Source organism: Oxyura jamaicensis, chromosome 6, assembly GCF_011077185.1.
Source record: "Oxyura jamaicensis isolate SHBP4307 breed ruddy duck chromosome 6, BPBGC_Ojam_1.0, whole genome shotgun sequence".
Lineage (NCBI taxonomy): Eukaryota > Metazoa > Chordata > Aves > Anseriformes > Anatidae > Oxyura > Oxyura jamaicensis.
The window spans coordinates 28611190-28638971 of record NC_048898.1 but is presented as its reverse complement, the minus strand read 5'-3'; the positions used below and the strand labels follow the sequence as shown (position 1 = coordinate 28638971).

At 38.2% G+C, this 27782-nt stretch overlaps 1 protein-coding gene across 2 annotated transcripts in view; it reads left to right on the top strand.

Annotated features, from left to right (window-relative positions):
• Positions 1-27782, top strand: part of GFRA1 (GDNF family receptor alpha 1) — a 258614-nt gene that overhangs the window by 116431 nt on the left and 114401 nt on the right. For both annotated transcript variants that reach the window (XM_035329554.1, XM_035329553.1), the window contains exon 3: positions 695-778. In XM_035329554.1, the coding sequence (XP_035185445.1) occupies positions 695-778 (84 nt within the window). The remainder of the gene's footprint in view (positions 1-694; positions 779-27782) is intronic.

Genomic DNA, 27782 nt, shown 5'->3' with positions numbered 1-27782 from the left:
GTCTGAGAACAGTCAGGTCCTTGGGAGAGATCTGACAATTTTTTTTTTTTATTTTTTTATTTTTGGCCCTGCTTTTCTCTGCCCCTGGATTTGAAGATGCAGTCTTTCATTTCCATGTGGTCCCCATTAAACTTTTTATCTGTAGCTACTTTTGCATTCTTTTGTGGAAGTCATCCCTTTCTGTTCATTTATCCAGGCACCAACTGGAACATTTTAATGAGTCAATACCTATTTATGTTGTAAATTGCTCTACTCTTGGGTATTTTCTGCATCATAACTAAGTTTCCCTTCCAACAGCATCTTGTTAGGAACGTTTTAGTCCAAAGATGTTAGTTTTTTAGCTGTCACCTGGGCTGCTCCTCTAAGTAAGAGCTCTACTGCTAATGTGGGCGAAGAGAAAACATGCCTGCTACAGCTTCTGTCCTGTTTCCCATGTTGAGATGGGACAGCCGGGGTGATGTCAGACTGTTACTGCAAATTATGACCTTATCCATGGAGGAAGGAGAGAAAAGAACTAGTGACAGAGATAAACAACGTGCTTCTTTCAGGTGTTTATAGAGAAATAGCCGTACAAGCAGATTAAAGCAGAGTACCTTTCCTAGTTATAGAGTTACTTTATCTCAAAGTAAAAGTAAACACAAAATCTTAGCCTGAATTCTTGTATAAAAAAATTCAAAATATTTTTTGCCTTTAGGAAATGACTTGCTCGAAGATTCCCCCTATGAACCAGTTAACAGCAGACTATCAGACATATTCAGGCTAGCACCAATTGTATCAGGTAAGCAGACTTAAAATTCTTTAGCTGAAACATGCTTTTAATCTGCTGCTTTATAGCTGAATTATGGAACTTCTGTAGCTTGTGGAGCATAACCCTGTTAAGTGGAATGTTAATGACTTTTTGGATTTAAGAAGTTCATGATACAGTTGCACAGAGCAAAATACTAATTGTTTTTTAAATAATTAGTAAAACTGAAGGAGTTCTTGGCAGGATGGCAATTTGTATTCTTCTTGAGTCATTCTTGACAATAAATGCTAAATTTTCCTGTAGGTGGCAATCTGATTCCCTATGTTCCTAATTTCCTTTTTGGGAATGTGGTCAGTGCAAGTTACCTTCCATTGACATTCAAGAAGAATGGAAGATAATCTTTCAAATGTTTATATAAGGGAATGCTTCATAGTTCCACACAGTTTTTTTATTATTAATTTCAAAATTAAGGCTTGTCAAATTTTTGGAACTGCTGTCTGTTTAAAGAGCCAATTTACAACTTTTTTCTTTTTCCAGTTTTTCTCTTAATTTTTGCTGTTCAAAATTTTGTGCCTATCTTTCAGAACTTATTTGTAGTAATTAGATTATGTTGCTCAATAATTAAATCACGCTGTTTGTTTTTATCAGATTAAGTTACACTCATTTTGGATCATATTGAAACAATGAATTTGTGGCATTGACAGGGGTTACAGGTTGGAAATCATATTCTTTTTCATAGTTCCAGGATGAAATCCTCCTTGTGAGGATGCAGTATATACTCAGGACTTCTGTTTGTTTAGTTTCATAAAACAAACCAAAACATTGTGCAGAGCATAACATGAGTCTGATTGTGTTAAAGCTGTAGTTAACTGATGTGCTACAGCTAATCATTAGGAGATTGCTCTTCAAAAGAAAGGAGAAAAAAAATGCCAGAGAGACTGGTTTGACCAATTTTGAGCAGTACTTACACTTGTTAGGACCTTAAGTCTCATTAAAAGCCAGGGGGATGTAGGTTGTTAAGCATTTAATGGTACAGATTTTCAAAGGCATATAGACACATAAAATGTAGATAACTTCCCATTGGGATTTTCAGAAGGGCTAAGTGATTAAAATAGGTGTTAGATGCCCAGACAGTTTTAAAAATTCTAAGTGCTTAATGCATCTTTAGGTATCTTAATGCCTTTGAAAATCAGACCTTCAGTCACTTTTCAAAATGTGGCTTCAGATACAAATCACATACATCCTTTGAAAGGCTGATCTGAGTTTGGTGAGCAAGTCTATTGCAGAAATAGAGAGCAAAGATTAATATCTGAAGAATTTTCAATTATTTATTTATTAAAAACAACAACAACAACAGAATATAAAATCAACATAGAGAAGTTCCAGGCTGTTTTCTTAAAGTTTATGGTCAGCCTGCCAAGGGTCAAATTCTAACCTCCCTTTGCAGTGCTGTGATCTCTGAGGAAAATACCCTGTGTACACTCTGACTTTCCATTATACTTCAGATTGCATATTTACTTACAAATTATTTCAGAAATGCAGTAAGTTTTTCTGCCTGTTTAGTGTGATGATAAAACATGATGTATTTGCCAACAAGTGATGTCCTTCCTACCACAGCCACTTGGAATGCTGGTGGACTAGTTAGGAAACGTTTGCTGTTGGTGGTGCACCACAAATTCCTGTTCGCTTTGATGGAAGTTTCAGTCTTACAAGGTTTGGAGGTGTAGATTTGCACGGAACAACAACAACAAAAAAAGCTCCAATAAAGAGGAAAAGCATTAGTATTTGGAAGTATTGCAATCTTAAAGAGAAATATTAGCAAAAGTTACTTTACTTATCATGATGGTTATTACTGCATATACCATTCTTTAAAGCTGCCAAGTCTCACAGTTTTTCAGGGCTCTGCGCATTCCCCCAAACAGCAGAACGTTGGAAGGTTTTTATGTCTTGATTTTTAAAAAAACAAAACTAGGAAAAGTGTACAAGCAGTGTTGGCAGCAGTGTCATAACTGCTCATCTGGTAATATAATAATTTATCCTTACAGATGTTGCTGCAGTGTTCACTTTCATGAAAGTTACCTGGGTGCAATTAAAAGCAGAGATTAACCCATGCTTCTCATTTAGGTTACTCTGTGGTACTGTTTGACTTAGTATATATCAAGCCTACTGCTTCTGTTGTTCTTTTTTAAATTAATTTTTTGAAACAGTGTAGAAAATCACGGTAATTGTCTTCTGTGTTAAATGGGGGCACAGGGAGGTGTTTGGTTAACAGGAGTATTTCGTGTGTTATCTAAGTCTTTTGGAGCATACCTAAGTCTAAGAAATGGAGGACAGTTTTAAAAAAAGGTTGAAGTTGGCCCAATTCTGTGCTGCAAGATGTTCAAAATTGCATCCTTTACTTAAACGGAACACCATACTCTTATTCCTTCAAGCATCAATATGTTGATTTAAAACAAAATAGGAATATATTCCTAACCCTGTTACTAATTTGTAGTTTCCCTCTATTTCCCATTAACATAATATGAACAAATAATGTGGTCATGCTATTAAAATGAAGCTTTGTGTTACATTTTTAAGTGGCCTGTGTTGTGCTGGCACTAGTGGTTTAATTAATCTAGAACTATAAAGACAAGGTAAGTATTCTATATAAAACTTAAAGCAATGTCCAACAACACAGAAAATAAAAATTTAAACCCACAAAATTATTTATCATAGTGCTAGTTGTTAAGCACAGGGTACTGTATTATAACAAGATATTAGATATTATAACAAGGATGAGTTTTGTATTTGACTCTACTAAATTTGTAGGGCAAGTGTAATGTAAAAAAGATGACTAAAATAGGGATGTGATTTCAGTGCTTGATTTACTTGTGAAAATGCATTCTGTGTATTCAGGAGCCTGACCTTCCTTCCTATCTACGCGTTAAGTTCAGAATTCAGCTCCTCCTCTGAAGTTAGTCCTGACACCTCACATTGCCAAGTCTAGGGCTGTGACTCTTCCCAGTACAGAGCTGTCTTATTTTCTGGTTTGCCATATATGTGTCTGATTTTTCTTTAGGAATACTGTGTCTGATGTGGCGCTTCTGCTTCAAGGTTGTGAATTCCATGCTAGTAGGCAGCCCTTGGAATTACTGAAGACCTGTGTGTGTATCAGAGAGTAGCAGATTTGGGTTACTTACTGTGATTTAAGCTTAAACAACCATTTTTGCTTAAACCTTAACAGCTTCTGAGAGGTGAAAACATTTTAAGGCTATTGACTTACATCGCAACTATGGTAAATACCAAATCTGTTGATTCGATTTTAAGAGTTGAGTTTCACACCAAAGAAAGCATAGATGCTTGAATTGGTTTGTCACTTGTTAAAGCTATCTACAGCTTTTTACTACTTGGGAACAGTTTGCTTCTTGAATTTGTATTTTATTTGACCATCATGACTGAGAGAGATCTTACTATTTTGATATCAACTGACACAGTGTTGTGGTCATATCTGTGGCATATTGTAGGGAAATATCTTACATTAGAACTACAGCTTCGTGTATGTGTAGAAATACATACAAAACAAATGTTTCTGAAATGTCTCATTTATTTGAACACAAAACTGAGAGACACTAAAGCCAAATAAAAAGCCTTAAGCCATGGCTGTGAAGTGGTGTGAACCAATTACATAATGTTAAAAAGAACTGAATATTTAGATCAACATATTTAGGATGACGTATGCCTACGGACTCATTTTTTAAGTTACCTAGTTAATCACAGGTTTAATATCCATTTTTTCAGCTTTGTGTATCATTTGTTCTTTATTTTACATCTGCTATGTTAAAATAATCTTAAATAAGATGCAACAAAAATCAGAGTTTCTTAAACATGGAAGTTTTGCTGGTAGTCTGTGGTTGGTTACAAGCTTAGTGTAGTAAGTTGTTTTTGCAAAGTTTGTGTTGTGTCAGCAACAAATGAGAGAGAAACTGGCTCATACGACTGTATTTCAAAAAGGAGATTTTCCTGATTCTGCTTGTCTCGTAAGAGGCTGTTTGCTCTTCAAAGACTTTGTGAATTTCTTGTTGCTTAAATTTAAAAGAAAAGGGTATACTTAATACTTACTATGGTAAATTTGTTAATTAAAAAATTCAGTAGACAGCACAGCACATAGGGCTTCTTATTGGAGTGTGTAATTCCTCACTGGAGCAATGTGAGGAGCATAGCAGATGAAGGTGGCAGGCTTGACTGGCGTAGTGAGTAAGCTAGGAGTATGAATGCAAACAATAATTGTCAGTAAGGTGGCCTTTTATTGCATTTAAAAAGTTGAGACCCTAAGAAAGTCAGCAGTGATGGAATTTTCAGAAGGATGTGTGCTGGTGGCGTTTAAATTAGACAGTTTTATGTACATTCTTTTTGTGAGATATGTAAGGATTTAGTGGAGATAGAGATGGGTCTCTCTGCGTGGTTCAGAAGGAAGGAGGGGGTTAGTAGTTTTCCCCCTTCTTCTGAGCTATTGGAAGTCTTGTAGGCAGCCTGTATCATTGGAGTTCACCAGTGAAAAAGCATGTGCTGGGAAAGAATGAACTTCAGTATGCAAAACACTGCTAAAACACTTCTTCAGGTCCTCCCCATTGTGTTATCCTTCCCAGGCTGGGGTGCAGGCATCACAGAGAGTGGGCTGCAAGCATTTCCTTTGGAAAAGTTGCAATGAGCAGGGGAGGAAGACTAGGGTTTTTCCAAATGGATTCACAGGATCCAGAGAAACAGAGCTTCCTTGTCCATATGCTTAAAGCTCCTCAGGATTCTTTCTGCCCATCCTTTCCCTTTCTACTACTACTGTAAAGCACAGGGTACACAATGAGAAAACACCGTGTCATAGTGTGTTAATGTTGTCCAGGCCTTCCTAATCCTGAAATTCTTTTAATCAAGAGTTGACTGTGTTTCCCTATCCATTTTCACAATCCCTGTACTAACATAAGAGCTGTGCTCTACAAAGTAAAAGTAACTTGCTACTACTTAGCAAATTACTTTTCTTTTATAGAATCCATATATAGATCTATTATTATTTATGTTATAGTTGCTGTCCTAGTGAAAAGATTCACTGCTTTTTCCTTCTGGAGTTTGTGGCATGTGAATTAGTGGCTTCTGCAATGAGTAAATACTGTATGACATCCCCAGTTCCTGCAGCCTGAGGCCTCTAATCCTGAGTCTGTTCCTAAATCTGCGCATATTTCAAATACGATGTATTTTTCTAATTTAACATGCTCTTTAGACGTTGTTGTAAGAATATTTGCAGTGCCACGTTTCTACAAGGGCAATTTAATTTGCAAACTACTAAATACGTTGATTTCTCTTGATTGTTTACAATGCTCTTATTAGCTCTTGCCTTTTATATTGTTGCATTTTTTTTAATTTCAGAAAAAGAGATATTTCATGTTACTTACCTTGCACACTCACCCAATTTCATAAACAATAAACCAGATCCTATTAAGTTAATAGAGTCTTGCAATCTGATTCTGTTCCCACTGAAGTAAGCATAACACATCAAAATCTTTTTATTTGATTACATGTATTCTGTTTCCTGTTGTAATTTTTTGGCTTAGTTCTGGTTTTCTGACGTGAAGTTGAGGCTTTTGAAACAGAAAAGTAAAAATGTATTGTTAATTCTGCTTACACTAGACTCTCTGATGCATAGCTATATTTTCCTTTCTCAGATATTGTGTATTAATCAAAATAATAGTTTTTGGACTGATATTTAATATTATTGTTACAATTGTAAATCTGGAGTAATGCTCCAGTGAGAATTTGTGTCCCTTTGCATGTTTCAAGAAACAAACAAACAAACCCAGGCATCTATTTTAGCTGCATTTAACAAAATGAAAATAGTTTGACAAAAATAAATCTAATAGGAGCAGTGCAATGCTTGTGTTCTTTGACATTTCTGTCTGCAGATTTTCTTTGCAGAGACAACTAGGCTGGCTTCCAGTCAGATAACAAGTTATCAAGGCTGAATAGATACTAGTTGCTGATTTCCACTTCTGCCATTTCCATAATCAGATTGGACTTCACACAAAAGAGTGTCACTTTGGTGACTGTTGGCTTGCAGGAGCTCTTTGAATTTCCTGTTTTCTGCATTTCTTGAAGCTAGATCTGATTATGAGAGGGGAATTAAGTACCTTGCTGAAGTAACTGATTGACTGTCTTATAAAGGCAGCGCATACTAGCTTCAGCAGGAACGTGAACAAGCCTTGAAACACCAAGTAAGAATATATAAATATTCACAGCTTAGTCCGTATTTCTTGCCTTGGTGAGATAATTGGAACCTTTTTTTCTAATATCTTTGAAGATTTGTTAGAAGAAAATTTCTATCCTCTTTAACATGGCACAGTTCTGAGCCAATGCAGAGTTGCTTTTCCCAGTAGTCTAGGCAGGGCTTGTCAACCCATTTCAACACGGGAATGGGATGAAATCCATTCCATGGAAGGAGGAAGCATCTGGTGATACAACACAGAGTATTTCGGCATGAATATTCAACGTCTCCTTGAATGCTAGGAGCAAGAGAGAATATGTAGGAGACTTGAAGGAAACTCCAAGGAGAGCAGTGTTTTCCTGGAGCCTCAAAGGGAAGTGGTGGGAGATAGCTGGCTGAATAAGCATGGCCTGGCTTTCTGATTTTGGCATACAGCACATACAGTGGAGCACATCTTTGTCTCAAGTTGCTGCTTTGGAGAGCAGAATTGCCAAACCTTTCGTCTCTATCTTTGCAGGAAAGCCTCAATTATAGCGTGGTGAACCAGGTATCAAATGAGCAAACGTGTGTGTTCTTTTGAGCAGCAAATTGTGTATCCTTCTGTTTCTAATCATAGGCCAGCTTTATGGTTTGTGTATATACCACACTACTTAGGAAGTAGCAGCAAAGGTGGATGGGTATCTGCCGATATCCCAGCGATATTGGTGGAATTACTTGGAGAGACGGGGTGCTTATTGCTGGGCCTGGTCGCCCGTGGGGAGCGATGCATCCATTTCAAGGAGCTGGCTAGCGGGAGCAGTTGTGGACTGTGGGGGGACAGAACAACTCACCAAGAAGTTCACGTTTTTGTCAGGTATCCGCAAACTGGTGTATTGCAGGGATAAGCAGCTGGACGCAGCGGTCTCAGTTGCAGTTGAAGGCATGACATGGTGAGAGCAAGAGAAAAAGCCTGCGTTTCCTCTGACACAGGTCCGTGGCAGCACAGGGATGCTGCAGTGGTGCCAGGAGGACTGGTGCAGCAGGGACGGTGAGGCATCTGTCTGTGGCAGTCCTCCACAGGGGGCTTGTCGGTAAGCCGCATCCCCTCATGAAACGCAGAGAACAGTGCCAAAAAGAGCAGCGTCCTGCAGCTCTCCGTCTCTTGATGGCACAGCAAGGTGCAACTCCCGGCAGGTGATTTGCAGTCTGGCTCTTAACATTTTAAAATATTTTAGAAGTTGACTTTTATAGCCCTATTTGTGTTTGATTCTCAAGGATAACTTTGGCAGCGTTGGAAAAGCCAGTGGTATCTGTCAGCAGTTGACAGTATGTTAAAAACGCTGAGAGTAAAATGCCTGTATGTGATGAAAAGAAATAAGAATTTCTGAGTTGCAAGGCAGAACTTACTTGTGATAAGCATCATACATTTCTTATTTTAAGCTGTACATTGTATTATTTTAACCTTGGGAAGGAATGTGTTCAGCGTTGATTTTAGATGTGTGACGATTTTTGTTGACGAAATGAATTCTGTAATTATTTTATATTAGTGTTTTGGTTTTATTTTGACATGATTGCATTTTCGTTGGGTGAAACTAACACAACAGTGCTATCGATGTAGTTAGGGCATTAACACAAGTTATTTTCTGGATAGTTCTTTAGTTACTGTGATGCTTTGACGACAATCTTTGTGTCAGGCTATTGTCCTGTGCAATCTGCACTCAGCCGAAAATTTAACATGAGAGATGCATGACACGGTGTAATGGCATAGAGATAGCTCTTCCTGCATAGAAATTCACAGAAATGATGGGTTGTAAAGAGAGTTGAAGATATCAAACAATTTGAGCAGGAACCCATAAATAAAGATGAATTTCTGCATTCACTGGTTATATGATTTTATCACTGTCTGGTGTCCATAAAATACATGTTCCCATTAAAGTTTTGTCATGCAGCTGATGAGGTTCAAAAGTGTTAAAAGCTTCCACTTTCCTCCTTTTAAATTCCGCACCCTAAATTCAGTTTTAAAACTCAGTTCAGCAAAACCAGTTCCTTCCTTTCCCTTTTTTTTATGATGGGCTCCTCTACGCTCTCCTGCCTGATGGCTTTGCCTTGTGGCCCTTCTCTCCCTCACCCTGCTCTCCCCTTCTCCGTGCTTCGGTGCCTCCCTGTCCTCACCTGTCCCGTGCCTCTGCTGATGCGTCGCCTCCTCTCCTCCTTGAGAGCTGCCCTTTAACTCTGCTTTTTTCCAGCGTTCTCCAAACTGTTCTCACCCTCCATATAAAGAGTTTGAAATGTGGTCTAATAAAAGAAATTGTTCCTGAGTAATGGAGCTAATAAAGCCCAGTTTCCTATAAATTCGAGTCCTCAATCTCCTCTCTGCCCCCTGCTCTCTGAACAGCTCCTATTTTCTGTCTCTGTGCTGTGCTCTCTCCCCTGATACTCCCTCATCACTTGTCCTTAATTCTGCCCCCATGTCGCTGGTCTCTGTGGGGCAGCACGTGTTGTGGCTAGCTGGGTGTTAGGCATGTGCTGAAGGACTGTAAGCACGTGTGGGTTGGCACCTTCTTCTCAGAGCCAGAGAGATACCTGCTTTTTCCTCAGCAGGCAGGTCCGCTTGGGTCATCTCCCCCACCCAAACCTGCAGTTTTTCATCAAATGTGTAAGAATTTCTCTGTCAAACGAGGCCAAGTATGTCCTGTGGGTTAAAAGGTTGCTGAGAGCATCAGGGGTGTGGAGATGAGAGGAGACTGATACTCAACTTACCTACGTTTCCTTGAAAAGCTAGGATTTAAAAAACAGGTATGATTCCTGTCATATCACAAAGCATTAGACTGTGACATATCCCATCGTATTCTAGTCTCATAAAACATCTACTGTGTCGTGCAAGTGATATAAATAAACATGTAATGGACTTGGAACGCACAGACAATTAAGTACCGTCGATGGCTGACAGTTGTACTGGATAATTGAGCATCTCAGGATTCTTAAAATGGAAAATAATTCATGCATTTAGGTTAGTTGGCATGAAGATTATTTACTCAGATTCAAAAATAAAACAAGAAGGTAGGATCGTGTCCAAAAGCTGTTATGTGTGAACACATACATCACATTTAATTATTTGAGTAATGCTATATCATATTTACAAATAATGTCGCATTTCTTGGAGTCATCTTCTTTTCCAGATGGAGTACGGTCATAAAGAAAATCAAGAAAGATGATATCTTTTGGTGGTAGTTTCAAGGAATTATGTCCAAATACCCAGACTTCCCCATGTTTGACACTTGCAAGTAGAGTGGAATCTATTCTGCACAGCAGTGACTTTGCATTAATGAACGCTTAAGCAGCAGATTAAAATGTCTGTTTAAAAAATAGGTTAGGATTATATAATAGCACAAGTCTGGGATACTAATAGCAGCGAAGATAATTTTATTGAGCAGATTAAGCGCAATTAGTTCTCAACTACAGAACGTCTAAATACAATACCAAATCAAAACCCAGCCCCTGCAGCTTTACTTGCTTTCCTTCACACCTACAGGGTCTGAACCTGACGGCAAAGTGAATTATCATTTTTATTGTCGTTCATTTTGTATTGCCATGGGAATGTACTTCATGTTACCCATTAGGACCCAGACAAACAAGTCTTCTCCACATGCACCATCATGAAACGAGACATGATTGAAGACAGCAAGGTGTCTGCACTACTTGAAAGGCTTTTATAAATTGATAAATTTGCTTGTCAGATTTCTTTAAAGGATTGCAAGGATAACGCCTGCTATAGCCTTATATGAAAAGTTACGAGAATTACAGTTTTATCATAAACCCATAATTATTTCCCTCATAAGCTATTTGCTTAATTTTAGTCTCCTGAACAGTGAAAGGGAGACAAAAACTTGCAGTGGTTGATAACGCTTACGACCTGATGAAGTAAACTGCTTTGATCCTCTGAGAGGTCAAACTGCGTGTGCGCTTCTAAGCAAACATTCCCCACGGCTGCTGATGCGTGAGATGTCTCTTCCCATTGCCAAATGTCCCACCTTCGCAACAGAAAATTAGAGGAGACTTGTAAAGAAATGTGGTGCGTTAGTGTATTTGATCTTGTGTATAAATTGGTGCGAGATTTGTTGAATGCAGGGTGTTGTTTTCTTTTTTTGCACTACATAGGGATACCTAGATGGCTCTTGTGGTTTGAGTAGAAAGCGAATGCATTAATATTACCGCATTAATGTTTAGGGAAGAAGGCATACAGTGTTGATTTTTTTTTTTTTCATTCAATACATAGAGAGTAATTTGACTTGAAGCTTCATTTAGCTCTTTAATACATTGCTGCTGTATAGCTAAACATATTTTATCTTCGTGCCCTTGACCTTTCCCTGAGAGCTGTGGGAAGATTAAAGTGCATACATGAGAATAAATTTAGAATTAACCTATTTTAAGAAAAATGCTACCAAATGCCTCAGCTAGCCATAAAGAGATACTGGTTTTGCCCCTATGACATGCCTGGCCTGGCAGAGCTGAGTAGAACAACCCTCTGCTGGAGCAGGGCTCTGGTACTCCTAGAAACAAGAAGGTAGGTTGGTCATTTTTCACTCAATCCTTGTCCTCCTTGTGGAAGCTGCCAACCAAGGTGCCAATTACCATGATGATTTCTGTAGCTCGGGTACCTGTCCTGTACCTGCCCCCTTCCCCCAGTCTCACTCCGTGTGGTTCTCCATGTGAATGCAGTATAAATACTTCTGGTCATTACCCTCTTGCACTGTGTTTGAACTAGCGACTACAAGGTGAGGTTGTCAATATATTAAGGACATCGTTAATGGCATAACCACAGCCATAAACGGTGAATAACTGTGACAGCTGAACTTTATTTATTTATTTCTTATTACAAAATGTGTTGGTGTCTCTGGGCATCTTTTAAGCTGTACAGATACTTCTGAAAACAGACTTAGTGACATCCACTGTGAGCAGCTGCTCTGCAGTGTTCTTAATTATCTACTTTAAATTATTCACTTTAACAGAGAATGGTTGTACTTGTGAAGCTGTCATCTTTAGGGCTTAGGTACGGCATTACTGTGCAGTAATTATACAGTCTGAGGCTAGCTTTCACCTATGCTAATTGCAGGTAAACTTACAAATCCCCCAGATTATTAAAATGAGAGTTAGCTCCTTCCTGTTGCATTCAGTCAAGGATTTAAATGTTGCAAACTTTTGGTTCTGCTTTAAAGAGAAAAGGTCAGCATAAAAATCTTACAAAATATCAATACTTTGCATAGCTAAGAAAATGAGCTGTATCGCGGCTCAGTACGCCGTATCTGGTCTAGACTGTGAGGAGAAATGTAATTTACAAGCTACAGAAGGAACTATTTTGTCCCCCAAAGAATAAAGCAGTTAGCTCCTCTTGAGCAGTAATATGCGCTAATTGAAGGGCTCAGGACTGCTCTGTAAAAATCAGCGTTCAGGCTTGTAGAATACGTAAAGTGACGAGTTTCTGTCTTTAGCCAGAATGAGAAGTATAATAAATGATTATGGACCCGGACTGGGTTGAAAAGAGCTACTTCCCACCGCAGCTATCAGAATGGGAGACATGTAAAGTGCTTGTAACAGATAGCTGCTCTATCTCCATAGCTGCCTGTGCTGCTTCTGTGGCAAAAAGTGTCACTGATAGATTAGGGTGACAATTCATAATGTTCCTGAGAGTGAATGCTACGCGTTGAACAAGATCAGAGGCTCAAGGAGCATGTCTCGAAGAATTAAGGTTTATTACTTAGCCGTCTGTGTAGTTTTCAGAATTTAAAAGGATTTATAATATTTGAAATACGTTTAAACTCAGAAAATACTGGTATTTCAGAGGAACGCTTTACAAATCATATTTTCCTCAGATCTTAGTTGTGTGCAGTGTCTGATTTGGGGTATTAACTTTTTGTTGTGTGACACGGCAGAGTAGCAGAGATGTATTGTAAAATTTTAGAAATTCCTGTGCGTATTTGGAGTGATTTCTTAGATTTCAGAACAGGAAAGCTAGAAAGATTTTTTTGAATGTCTTAACTTCTCAGATGTTTATTGTTTTGGACTATTTATTTTTTTAAAGAGTGGCAGAAGTCTTAAAACACATCTCTAAATCCACCTGCAGCTGTTCAGCAGCAGGGTTTTGGCCAGCTGCCAGGACTAGTGCATAACGGATATTAGGGAAGAGGAGGAGGTTTCTTTGAGGTGTTTTTACCACTGGGGGACTCCTGCTGTTCACATTTCTTCCGTACCATTTGGAGCAGCTCGGGTTTGTTTCCATGACGGAGTTAATGTGTAGGGCGGAGGGGCTGCCGGGGCTGCAAGAGGTGCAGCCAGTGTAGGTGTCGTGGAGAGCTGTGATAATTTTTATTGGCAAATGTGGCATTTACCTAGTTCCTGTTATAACACCCAGATGTTAAGCTAGGTTGGTTCTCTTCACATCTGGTGCTAGCATGAGAAGCTGCACGGTTTGTAGAAGACGTGGCCGAGTTCATTCTTCTGACAGCTTTATCCTTAGCCTTTTTAAGGCTCGAGTGAGGAGGTGCTGGCAGTACGTTAGCTTTTTTCATATTAAACGTAAAGGCTGAGCTAATGTGTATTTGGCAAACACAGGCACTTTGAGGTCAGGACACTTAGGATGTAGCTTTTTCTCTGTTGTACAATTCATTTTTGTCACAGCCTTGAAATTATATTCAAACATTCCTTTTCCAGTATATGATATAAATTAATGTTTTACCAGTATCGAAGATCACCTTTGCTGATGCACTTAAAGTCTGACTAATACATATATTAAAGGAAGAGTTAAGGTACAAATGCATCTCTAATTATGGGCCTGTCTGACTGAAAAGTTTCTTTTCATAAATCATGCAAGAACAGGTTTACTGAAAGGAAGGCTAGGAGCCTCGTTCTTGTAAACTTCCAGAACTTGCCCCCAAAATAGCTCTTTCCATTGGAAAGAAAAAAAGAAAAAAAAAAAAAAAAGTGTTTATCCTTATTTCCTGACTGTATTTTAGATTGGCCATTCTGTGACAGTGTATTTTTCTTCCTAATAGGAGTTTTCACAACCTTTACAGGTGGTATCAGCAGACCACTGACTTTTGCCACAATGCTTTTTAGGAAGGATTGCAGAGAAGAGATGTGTTTGTATCCGTAATGCAGCTGAACACCAGCTGGCAACTGGTAAAGACCCAAACCTTCCCGCCTGTAATGCGGCGTGGTGTCCTTATACCACAAGATATTTAGGTCAGCGTGTTTTTAAAGACATCTAGAAAAGGGAAGGCCAAATATTTTCGAGCCGGTATTTGTTGCGGTTGGATTGCAAGCTCTGTCACAGTTCATTTCGTTGTGCTATTTCTTCTGTCCGTAGTTGTAGCATCACAGCCAAGAGAGTTCAGAGGTGTTAGTTAGTTGGAAACAGAAGTCCCTACCCTCACATCTAGCTTTCAGAGCCTGTTTAATTTATTAAAGCTAATAAAATGAATCACGCTTCAGATTGTCAATCATGCCACTGTTTTATTTCATAAAACAAACAAAGAAGAACCAAGTTGTGTTTGCTTCATGAGGAATTTTGTCTTTTGTTGTTTAGAGAATGTATCCTGTGATGACTGTCATACAGCATTAATTTTTATGCTGTACTTAGAATTTCAAGACCTGAATTTCTGGCAGTTTCTTTTCTTCATTGGTGACAAGTAAATGTTGAGTATTCAGTTGAATTTCTTTTTTTTTTAAAGCAACACCCGAACTGAGGCAGGCTAATACAAGGCAAGAAGGCAACAATTTGTACCTTAGTAAAACTAAAAAAAAAAATCTCAAACTGCTAATTAGAGGCCTGCAGGTAGTATAAAATATATATTTAAACAGAAAATCCTCTGGCCATTGTCTCTCTACTTTCATGTGTATTGAACAGCTATTCCTTCATGTATCAAAACTGGGCAGTTGGCAGCATCCTCCTGGAGGAGGACATAAATTATTGTATTTGATTCTGGAGAGAAAGAAATGACAGGTTTGCTTTTTAATGTGGTATAATTCCATAAACTCTAGTGCTGTGTTATATCCTAATATGATAAATGTTGATGTGTAATGAAGCATAAATGTTTTTCTAATTGTTACTCTTTTTGCTAGTTGGCCACTAATGGGAAACTTAGAGCCCTGTTCCGGAGGAGTTCAGGTAGATGGAGAGCAGTCACACCTCAGCAGCCATTTGCCAAGCCCAGTGGCAGTTCTTAGGGACATGTGACAGAGCAAGAAAAGTTATGTTTGCATATTTTAAATGTAGTATTTTGTCATGTCACATATTTCTGTGAAGAACATACGTTGAGCTAACTATAATAGTATTCTAGTTACTTCTTTTAGTTTCAGATGTATTTTTTTTAAAAGGAGGGTTAGATCAAATTCTGTAAAAGTTTGCTGCTTATTTTTGCATTCTTGTATGGTGGCAAAATGTGTTTTGTATTATTTCGTCTGTTCATCTGGCAATTTTTATTTTATTTTTTAATCTGGATAGCCCATATTCATAACATTAAATTATAATAAATGTTTATTGTAGGCTATGTTTCATAATTAACCCAAACCAAATGTTTTCTCTTGCTTTCAGCCAGAGGACAGCCATTTGCGTTCTATTATTAGGGTCTCTTTACTGTAGGCCCCGGTTACCATTAAGTCTCTAGTTGTTTTCCGTCAGCGTTAGATCAAGATCAGCTTCACTGGACCTGATATGTAGTCCTTCTTTAGGCAAAATTTTTGTTTAGATCAAGCGAAACTTTCCCAGTTGAGCTACTGTCAACAATGCTGTGGCTTTGTGTATTGTAGATTGCAAGTGTGCCTTTAATTGCATCTTTTGGAACTCCGTACGTGTGTGTGCCTACTTTTTTCACACAGCTATATTCACACTGATATTACCTTTCCTCTAAGTTATTTCTAAGCTCTATGACATTTAAAGAGTATTTTTCATGTTTTTAGTCTGATTCCAAATTTCATTTTTGATAGTATGTTAAAAGCTTTTGGTGTTACGCCACAAAAAGCTCATGGGCTTCCATGCAGTAGTCTGATGTTTCTGATAGATGACCGTAGAGGTACCTCTTCTAGAAAACAGTACATGTTCTTGATAGTTATTCTTGTATTACAACTTCTGCTTCTTTTCTTTGCGCAATATGGTAAGGAACCTGTATCAGCCTGAGCCTCAGAAATTCCTTCCAAGCAGAAGAGAATTTCAATGTGGATGGCTCTTCATATTAAAGACCCGTAATTCTTTACAATGCATAGGACGTTCCATACTCTCTCTTATATTGACAAAAGTTCATTTGATATTAATGTGTGTGTTACTGTTCAGTAATTCCTGACCTTCTATCTCATTCTGCTGAAGGTTCTGAAAGGCTCTTTTAGTGACAAGATGGGCTTTCATCGAGCGCTTTGATGTTCTGTTTGTGATGCTCATCGTGCATCCTCTATGTATTCTAAGGGCTGCTGTGAACATCACCTGACTCTTAAAATTGGTATTCATTTCAGGAGAGCAAGGAAGCTTTAAACAGGTACAGTGTGAAAGCTTGCATGCCCTGATATATCACGAAAGATAGTACTGAGACTTTGTATGAATTCATTCACAAAACTGATAGCTGCATTGCGCTGAACAGAATCAGCGGCCTTATGTTTTTCCCTAAACTTCATACTACAGATGGGGAGAATTATTTATGTGGAACACTGAGTTTATAGCTCAGCAGTCAGACAGCAGCTGTATTTTCCTCCATTACCAGATCCTCTGCAACATCTTGTCCTGTTCATAAAGCCATCTAGTTTATGAAAGTTAAAAGGCTCCCAAACAGAGCAAGCCGCTCAAATTTGTGCATTACACAGCTGCTAGATCCAGAGCTGATGCACAGGGAGAGCAAGATACCCAGCTTCATTTAATTGATAATGTTGGCACTTCTCATGCCATGGCTCTGAAAGGACTGCAGCTGAGTAGTCACCCTTGCCTGGCTTTATGCGGGCATGCACCCAAAGAAAAATAAGTTAGCTCTCCTATGGCTGCTTCAGTTCTTCAGGATGCTTTAGTCAGTAGAAGTTCACTGCTAAGAAGAGATTTGAATCATGAGGAAAATGAGAGACAGGCTGCTGCATCTCTTGTATGGAAGCACTGAGTGTTAGAGGTCATACCTGTAGCCATGCACAGTGCTGGGCACAGACCTGTGGGGTCCCGAGGTCAGACAGATGAGGTGCTTGCCTACTGCAAGGTATTGCATTGCAGCCCCATTGACCACAGTATTGCAAAAAGCCACAGATATTTATCAGACAGTTGTTATTTTTGACACGATAAAGCAAATTTAAGTATATTTGTCACATATATACTTCTGAAGTACCTCAGATTTTCAGTACACAAAATAAATACCATTTAAAATATATTTATCTCTGATACTGGTCATGGTTGTCATTGTAAAATTTGCCTTCATCATTTAAAAACAGTTGTATAAAACTTTGATCATTTTTCAACATGTCATTTAAATTACAAAGTTCAATAAGCTTTCTTTGCCCAGCTTATCTGTAGAATGTATATGCTTTATAAATACCCAGTGCACCAGTATTTAAAAGGCAGTGTGTTATCTGAGAAAACTCATGTAGAGAATCAACAGCTCTACCATAGGAATCAGTCAGCATAGTACTGCAAACAAGGGACCTTTTGTACCTCTACAAATGCAGAGCAGCATGAATTTTACAACTGCTGAGTGTACTCCAAAGTTAATTACCATTTAGATTCTAAATAAAATAATTCTCTGTAAAAAATTGTGTGGAAAAAAAAATTAGTGGCATATACCATCCTATTTATTATTTATTCAACTATAACTGAAATTGTAATAAGTCAGATTGGAATCATAGGCTGTGTGGAAAAGTACATCTTTTCAGTGGGGCTAATTATCTTGAATAGAAGAAAGTGCTAATGCAGCTATCTGGAACCCGAGTTACTTTTTACTTTGCTCTGTAAGACACATTCCATGATGCCAAAGTCTTAGTTTTAATAAAGGGGTTGAGATCAATATGATTATGCCACTAAGCGATTTAATTGAAAAGAAGAAGCAGTGATGCTCAGGAGTTGTTTAAAGCACTGCTGCGTATGTTAGAGTGTGTACTGTGGTGCATACCCTGTAAACAATAGTGTGCAGTGCATATATGCTGCAGGAATTGCTCTCTAGTTTGGGGGATATGATTCCAAATTCGTATTTTGCTCAAATTTTCCTTGAGAAAGAAGCCATGCCACAAATGGGGGAAGTATTCTTCATGGAGCCCTGAACTCAGTGGACCGGTGGTGGTGAGGAGGTGCTGTATTTCCCCCCATGGTTCACAGCCCATCCAGCGACGTTGCACCACCTGCTGACTCTCATTCTGCAGTCCTCAGCACCTCCAGAGTCTTCAGCTGTGTTCAGGTTTGGTTGAGGTCAAGCTTTCCAAACATAAGAGAGGTGTACTTTCTGTGAGATTTCTGGCAATTGCATGTCCTTCCTTTGCTGACTTTTAATTGATATATTTTGGCCAATATGATTGTGCTTTCAAATATTTTGCATTGTTTCAGAGGAATCTTGCTTTCCTGCTAAGCTAAATAAAGCTCGTCAGTGCTGTGCTTGATTTTTATTACCCTTTATAATTGCTACTACAGACTGTATCAGATGTCTAGTACTCTCACATTCTTCTTTCAGAGTACCAAATCTTCTCAGTTGGTCTCTGTTGACTCACTTCCTGAGCTGTGTCTTTGTTTTTAACCAAACAACTGTAGAAATACTTCTTACTGCCTTTTACTTTCTCAGAGCTACTTTTGGAGAAGTCCCCTGCTTCTCAAACACTTGACAGGCTTGTTGTGTAGTTGAGTACATCGTATTACATCTTGCCATGTAAAGCTATCAAATGTGACTGATGGGGACAAACCGAGCACTTTATAGTCTCTAGGGCAGTGACACTGGAATGCAGATTGCTTTCAGGAATAAAGGGTTGTTTTTAAAGGTTTATAAAATGGCAGTATTTAATACTTTACTTTTGAACAGTTTTAACAAAAATTTTTCACGTTGACAAGTTAGAGAAACCAGTGTCTGTGTTGTTTTAGAGAGCACTTTGCCGCAAAAAGTCTTGCTTTGACATAGATCGGAAAACAGATGGGACAATCAAAAGGCACATGGGTAATTTGCTTTCCTTTTGTTTTGTTTCATTCTTTGTTTTCCTTCTGATTTTTTTCCAGTGACAACACATTTTGGTGTTTCCTTGTGTTTGAAGGTTTATGAGTATTCTTTTGCAATGCCCAAGGGTCTTGATTGTATATATTATGAATTTAATGTCATTATTACTGTGATCAATAATTCCTTCAGTTTCCAAAATTGTGGGAAGATAGCGCAGTCTGGGATCCAAACACCTACAAAAGCGAACCAAGTGAGGAAGTCCCAGCTATTGGCACCTTTGGCGGATGAAAGGGTTTCTCAGCCTTCAGGTTTACTTGCTGCTGTGTTTGCTATTTTCTTGCTCAGGAAAAACTATGTTAGTGTATGGGAGAAAAGAAAACTCATCTCGTTAAACATTTTTGGGTTATCTTCTTCCCACAATGTTACTGAAGCCAGCTGCATCTTGTGGTATAATTAATTTATTGCCATTCTACAGAGAAAAGTTGAAATTTAAATTAGGTTCTGCTAACCTTCCTGAAATTCCCATGAATTTGTATTTCTGGAGGCTGTGGTGTCATGCCCAAGCTAAGATACTTCCTTTCTGTCTTTTGAACTCCCTACCTCCATTTTGTACAGCAGTCTTCATTTCCAGGCCTGTTGCTGTGTAGCCAGGCTGTATCACCTGCATCCTGATAAAAATGCTTGGGAATTGGTGATGTGTAAATTGCTTCCATTTAATGCTTAATAAAGAAGGTTTTTCTGAAGGAAAGATGAGATACAAATATAAAATCTTTGGAGCAGGAAAGTACCTTTTACAGCAGTAAAACTTGCTGGATCATAACTAGGACTGAAGCATGCCAGCAAGAATTTGATACTAGGAAGTGAGTTGGCATCTAAGCTTTTATTGCATTTCAGATCTGGAGAATCTGATTGTACAGTATTTCAGTGCCAGTTTACCATAGCAGTGCTCCTTGGCTTTCTTCCATCTTTGTTTTTAAAATAGTATGGAAGTTGGAATAAAAGCTAAATAGGAGCTAGACAGTATGTGCAATTAGTATGAATCAACATCCTATTTGAATGCAGACCTTACTTGCTGTAAATGTTATATAGGATCTCTGAACTACCTCACAAGTTCTCCACAGGGCAGATATAGATGTGAGTTAATTATCAGCTCATTTGTAAATACAGCTGAGAGAACACGTCTGAAAAAGTCAGAAAAAAATCAGTGAAGTTTAGCAACATGAATCCATTGTTGACTTGGGACATATCAGTTGTACTGGAGACTTATTTCCCTCTGGCCTCTAGATTTTGTAGAAAAAAACAGAATATCCCTTTCATAGAACAGGGTGCTTAGAATAAGGTCCTCATATTACAAATGCATATTTATATCTGTTTGGGTTTTTGCATGTCTTTTTATTTCCACAGGGGATATCTCACTGTAGGTTGTATTATTTAATGAAACACTCATAGTTTCTTTTTCAGCAACATAAATTAGACATAGGAGTGTTTGTTTTGGGGGAGATCTTATTCACAATGCACGTCTCTCTTTGGGGACAAGTTGCACAATACACCGTGCTGGTGAGCTGCATCTGTTCCACTAGTGAATTTTGTACTGCTTTGCAAGGAGCGTTTGACTACTCTGGATAGCTGCATTTACAGAAGCTCTTTTCATGATGGAAACGAAAAACTGCTGCCTTTCAGTCTGATGTGCAGCTGCCTCACATCTTTGTTGGGTATTTCTTTGATGTAATTTCAACAATGATCAAATTTGTTGGTGACACAAAACCAGATGGGCAGAGAATGCTCTTGTGGCCAGGCCAAAATGCGGTGACCTTGAGAGATTAGAGTGGACGAGGCCATGGGGGAGCCACGGGAGATTAGCTGCTTAATAAATACAAAGTTCTGTAAGGCAGGGGCGAAGAAAGGCTGGATATGGGAGGACCTGAACACATTTGTCACATTAAAGGAAACTCATTTTCCTGATTGTTCTGTCCTAACATGTCTTTTTACGAAAGCAAACATTTCAGACTTCACAGTGCTAAAATAGCACAGATGGAGCAAGGAAAAGCTCAGGGAGAACTAATCCACAAAATGAAAACTTTTGAGGATACAGCTGTAATATAAGTAATTTACATTTCAACTCTCAAAGAAGTGACCTTGCCAAAGTACTTTGGAAAAAAAAAAAAAAAAAAAAAGTAATCTATATGGATTTGCTAGACGGAGATAAGTCATCACTAACAGCTAGAGGGAGGGAGTTTAATATATTTTTATATCCCAGAGATTTTAATAAAACAGCCTAAATATTTGTACTTGAATACATTATGCCTGAATTAAATGTATCGTAATTAAAAAGTAATTGAATTTAAGAAATTCTAAATGGATATAAATTGTAGTATTTGCATACTTCCACTAAAAACATCCTGTTCTGAATTTAGCTTTTAGTTTATGAACAGAAGAAAGACCACTGCACTTCAGTGTATGCCTTTAAAAACCTTGCTACTAAATTTACTATGATCCATAACAATGAAAGCCTTCCATAAAATGTGTAAATGCATTACTAGTGCAAAGCTGTTTTTATTATTTTATTTATACCTATATAATGTCTTAACAAATCAAAGCTGTAAAGCATTGTAGTGAAAAGCAGTTTGTTCAAATAAAAGTAAGTGTATGCGGGTTTTTCTGGGGTGACATCTTTTCTACATGGTTCTTTGAGAACAGAGCTATATTTACAGCTCTTGTGGTAGAGAATCGTACTTTAATGATCTGAAGAAAGAAAGGATGAAACTATGGCATTCTGGCCTTCTACTTTGCAAAATATTGAAAATGGGAAGTGATCTTGGGCTGATACTCGGAAACTTGTGAATTGCAAGGGATGATGGCAAAATATCTAGAAAATGAGCCCTGATAACACTGGGCTGAGATGGTGGAAAACACCTTCCATTGTACATACTACTTGGAGACAGAATAAATATCAAAGCAAAGAAAATGGTAAGTAAAGGAGTGTTCTTAATCTTAAAATAATGGAGGTGTCCAAAAGCAGAAAAAAAAAGGCAAATCTTTTTGCAACCTGTATTAAAAAAACATGACAATTCAGTGGAGCAAATACAGAACAATGCTGTCATAATTGGTTTCCATAAGGCAGAAAAAAAGAAGCCTCAAAGGCCTCAAGAAAGAAATTGCACTTTTCTGTCCAGAACTTTCAGTGTTATCAGGAAACCCAGATGTCTTCCTCAGAGGAAAAATGCTTAGGAAACATTGATAATCACAGATACTTATTTGCAAAGTAGCAGCCAAATAAATACAAATTAGGCTGATTAGTCTGATTTTTGACTAGATGTATATAAAAAGGTCCCTACGTTTTCTCTTTTTTTTTTTTTTTTTTTTTTTTCCAAATATTCCGCAGTAGCAAGAATCCCTAGTTGACTTTAGAGTGAGACTTTTAACTCGTCCTGACTTTGCTATTCACTCTTTGTGTCCTTTTTAAGAAATCATACAGCCCCAGTATTCTCAGTAATAATGTGTGGATATAGCAATCTTTCCAAGTTTTCTAGGAGTACCTCACAAGATGGGTAAAGTGTGTGGTCACTGCTTTTCTGCAGCAGTAGTTATGTCACAGGGTGAGTGGAGCACTGTTTTTTTTTTTGTTTGTTTGTTTGTTTTGTTTTCTTTCAAATAGATCCACATTGAGGCATCCTACTTGATCTTGTCTTCATTCATATCTGTTCTGTATAAAGAGAAAGGCATACCGGAATTTCTGTGCTTTCTCCCAAATAAAATATGAAAATAAATATAAATAAATAACATTTTGCTTGTGCACAAAGGCAGATCTTGAGTGGTATTGTGAAATGCACTTAGTCCTTCTCTGAAGGGTAGAGGAAGACACTCCAGGACGCAGTGGAAAGAAGAGATTTCTCTCCCATGATGCAAGCAGCAGTGAAGCTGGGATGCAGTTTGTAATGCCCTTTATGTTTAGGAACAGCTCTTTAACATGTTCCGTGCAGCATGTTGTATTAAATATACAGAGCTTCTCGATCCTTCCCACTCCCCCTCTGCCTCTCTGCATCTACCAGGAGATGTTTGTATCACACGTACCCTTCCTGTTCTTTAAACAACTGCCACAAGCAACTGCGGGTTGCAGACTGAGCAGGGTGTAGGCAGTGGTGTGTAACGGTCCAAGTCCCTTTGCTTCAGAGCGTATCTGTCTGAACTGGCCATCTCCACAGTCGGACTCCTTGTTTTGCTGCTTTTCAGACTAGCAGCAAAATTCCCCCTATTTTACTTATTAATGGGAGGAAGAACAGTTAGGAATTGGATCAGAAGGTTGATAAAACATAATCGTCACTTCTTGTGAATTAATGCTAAGTGTTGTAAGCACCCATGGCCTTACATGAAAGAAATTATTTCTTCTTCTTGTTCACAGGCCCTATCTCTCGTCCCTAAATTACATCACTACCAATGAATTCCATTTAATGCAACTAATTTCTGGCAGGAACCCCATAAAGCCACAGTGTAAATGATCTGTAACAGGGTGATCTTTCATCTGTTGTATGTTGTTGCATTCTTTCCTTCTGTATCTTATTTTTGAAAAATAACTGGAAAAGTACTTGTCTTATGGGGTTCATGTTTTTATTTTATTTTGTTTATAAATGTGTGCTGTTCAGTAATCTTTCTTCAGAATGTTCTTGTGGGTGGAAAACGAGCTGAACATACTTATTAAGAAAAGATGAAGAAGCTTTATCAGTTGCCTAAAATGTTTATAATGTCTTGATATTCTATCCTGTCTTCTTAATTAGTTTTATGAACTACACCAATTTGCCCACTGAGGCTGTCTGGATATTAGAAAGTATTCAAGTGTAAAATAAGCATTAGGCTGATGCTCCTATGCTATTATTTTAGAAATACCTATGTGTTTACTCTAAGAAAATTGGTTTGTTTGGGCTTTTTTTATCTTGAGTTACAGATTTTGTATCCCTGCACTCTATTCTATGATTTGTTAAGTGGATTAATTAAATTAGTGACCTAATGAGTGTGTAGTTCAGTTTGAAAGATAGATGCTTATGCTGTTTTGTTACCTTCGTTGATGATTTTCCATATTGCAATCAAATTGCTACCAAGTTCTGGGAACCTTTTGAAATACATTTAACACATGTATAAGGTTTAACTTTACATGTATAAGGTTTAACTTGAGCAATGTGTTCGTCTTTTTCCTCAGATCGTGTAGAGAAGTAATACAAGCATGCATTGTGGTACAGCCTTTAAACATGAGAAAGGGTCCCGTTCCTGCAAAATCAGGTTTTGGCCTTTCTGCAGCGATGATCAATACAGTGATGGGATTCTCCTTTTGTTGCGTGCTGTTAGCTTTGGAAATTCACCTGGAGATAAAGCTTAGTGCTTGCTTACTTGGCAAATGTGATTAAACTCTGACAGATAAAAGGAGAATGAGAGTAATTGTATGACAGAGGGAACAAGGCAGGGCATGAGCTACACAGATCCCACGGAAGAGCATGTGGAACTGGACTTTTGTGAACGCTCAAAACAGGCTGCTTCGTGAGCTGGTGGAGTTGCCAGGGGAAGGCTTAGTCCAGGTTTACGTCATCCTGGAGGAAGAGGAAGGTGTTCCTCTGTCCGACTTACATGCCCTTGTTTACAGGGTGGTGGGCTGGTCTTTGCATAGTTGTGGAGGAAGGCAGTGTTTCAGAATGGGTGAAGGAGATGCTCGCTAGTCAAGGAAGTCTCCTCATGGTTCATCTGATTTATCAGAAACGAACTGGTTTTGTGTTATGCTCCCGTCCAGCGTAACACTTTATCCATGCTACTCCAGCTTAATGTATCTAGTAGCGTAGGACAGAGAGCTTTGTATCCAAATGCGCATCTACCCAACCTACTTGGATCTTTTTAAAATTGACGATGAATCTTTCTCTTTGACCAGGCTGTTTGAGGTCATGTGGATTTTCTTTTCTGTGTGGCACTGTGAGGATACGTGTCTGGAAGAAAGAACATCAGATGCACGGTTTTTTAATATTACCGTGTAGCAGAGGAAGTGTAATTCATTCAGAGTTGCAGCTGGTCTCTAGATTGCAAGATAGCTTGTTCCCAAATGTGGATGACCTCTGAGATTTTTATGGTAAATCTCAGTTTTGTAAAATAAAGGAGTTCAAAATGTTTGCATGTTCTCTAATCTACTCTTTATGCGTATGGGAAAGACTAGAGATTGGGTGGGAGTGGCGATTAGTTACAGAAATAGAGGATGGGAAGATGTGAGGGTGAAATTTCTTGCAGAAGAGGGAAATGGTTATAATCTTATAATCCTTGAAACAACAACAACAAAAAACAATAAAACCACCACCAACAAAAAACCACAACTGTTTTATTTTATTTTTACAAATCTTGTGGCTGTGTTTTCTACAGTTGCCTGTGGTTCACTGGGCATATGTAAAGAAAGAATTGCTGGAACAACCTCTGTGCCATTGTCAGTGACTTTGGGAAGGAGTCCAGGAACGGGTATTTTGTCTTTAGAAGACTCATGTCCCTGAGCCTAGGATTCATCTTACATATAGAGTGACCTATGGTTACTTGCTGCCAAGACCATCAAATTTCACATTCTCAAAAGCATTATTCAACTTGCAAAAATGTTGTGCTCATGCTTTCATACTGTCCTTTTTGTTTTGAGACCAGTAGCTTTATTGATAAAGTGATGGATCTTTGGACAAATTAATCCTAACTGATATATTGCTTCTATTGATATTAATATTGCATGAGAACAAAGGACAAAATTTTATGGATTGAAGTTATTTCAGTGCCCACCTCAAGGACTACAGGGAGAGAAAGATGTGTTCTGTATTGTTCTTGCATAGACCTCCTTTTTTTTGTTTGATCACAATCAGTATTTTAGGAAATTCTTGTGAATAAGAGGATATTTTTCTAAAAACAGTATGCTTTTCTAGCATGGAGTGGTGATTGTACTCATAATCATCTTTTTAAAGGTGATTTTTTGCTTTTTGAGAGGTGCTCACTGGCAGCTATGATGCCCAGCATACCTCCTGTCTCCCATCTGACAGAGTGCCTGTTAAGCCAGCTGAGCCGCACAAGCTACCTATTTGCCTACCTCCTTGCTAGCGGCTTGTCAAATGTACAGCATGAAGTGCATTCTTCACCCTTGGAGGTTTCAAAACCTGCCTGGATGAGCCCTGGGCAGCTTAACCTGATACCACAGCTGACCCTGCTTTTAGTAATGCTTTGTATAGAGACCTCCTGAGAGCCCTTCCAACCTGGATTATTCTGATTTTATGAACAAACAATTAACACCATTTGAGGATACGTGTATATTGCATTTGTTAAATAAGGCAAAGCGGAGTTTTTTCCTAAATGATATCTGGATGTCATATACAATTCTCATTATGCAGTAATACGGCATTGCTCTGTATATGAATAGCAGATTGTAATGGAAGGCCAATTCTTCGGGGGTAAAAGTCATTGAAAGTTTTGCCATCCACAAAGGGGAGCTTCAGAATCCTCATTCAGAATTCATGAGTCATATTCTCTATTGCCTTCTGCTTTATGGAGTCACTATCTCTGTGCACAAAGGGTAGAAAACATGTTATCAAATCAGATTGGGCCTGAATGTTTTTCACTGTGCTTTCCAAGGACATTGCGGATAAGAGGCACAGAGAAGGATGATTCATGTTTCTCCTCTTCTCACTGATTTGCTTTGTTTCAGAGACCCTTCATAGAGGGGTATATGTTATGGTGGGAAGGGGCGATCCACCAAGTGGTGCAGACCTCAACGTCTGCCTGCTGCTATTGCAGCTCCGTGACATCCGTTTCTGACATCCTTTTAAGATTAATAAATGAAATACCTAACTCAAGAATGTATAGCTATAGGCATGATGGTGTTTTCTTAAAGATATGGGAAGCTGGTGTGTTAATTAAATTAATTAAATAGTGAATGCACTTTTCATTTTTGCAGTCATCAAAATGCAGTCTCTAGTAGTCTTTATTTACACAGTTGTCTGTCTGTCTCTTGAACATCAGGAGGTATGAATGATTACTGGGGGCATATGGTATGGGAAAGAAGATGCTTACTGTCTGTAAGCTATCTATTATTTATTTCCAGAGGCTATATTATCTTTTATTTTTTATTTTTTACTACAGAGACTTTCTGTGTGATACTTATAACACAACATGCTGTAAGTTGCATTAGAGGTTATATCTAGTTGAGGTCGAACAAACAAAACCGAAGAGGGGATGCAGCCTTTTTTATCTTTTTTTTTTTTTTTTAATGAAATATTTGTTGTGGGAATGCATATCTATTGGGAACCTTTCTAATTGGCTTGAGGCATCTAGACAGCTTTAGTTATAATGTATTTTATAAATCAGAAATAACCACAACCAAGAGTATAGACTGAATTTATCATGTTACCACAGTATATATTTATAATGTGAAACAATATTTCTGTGTGCAAAACACTAGACAGACTTAACCATTTAGGATGATAAAATCTAAGTGCTTTATTTGCAAACACCATTGAAGTGCAAAGAATAAATTTAGGTTTATTACTAAATAGCTTGCCATACGTTGTGAAAGTTGCCATTCTATTGATAGGATTTGCCAGTCAGTAACAATGATATGCTGTTAAGCATAATATTATGAAATTTTCTCATAATCAGAAACTAAGTAACATTTTTAAAGACTGGAGCAGTTATT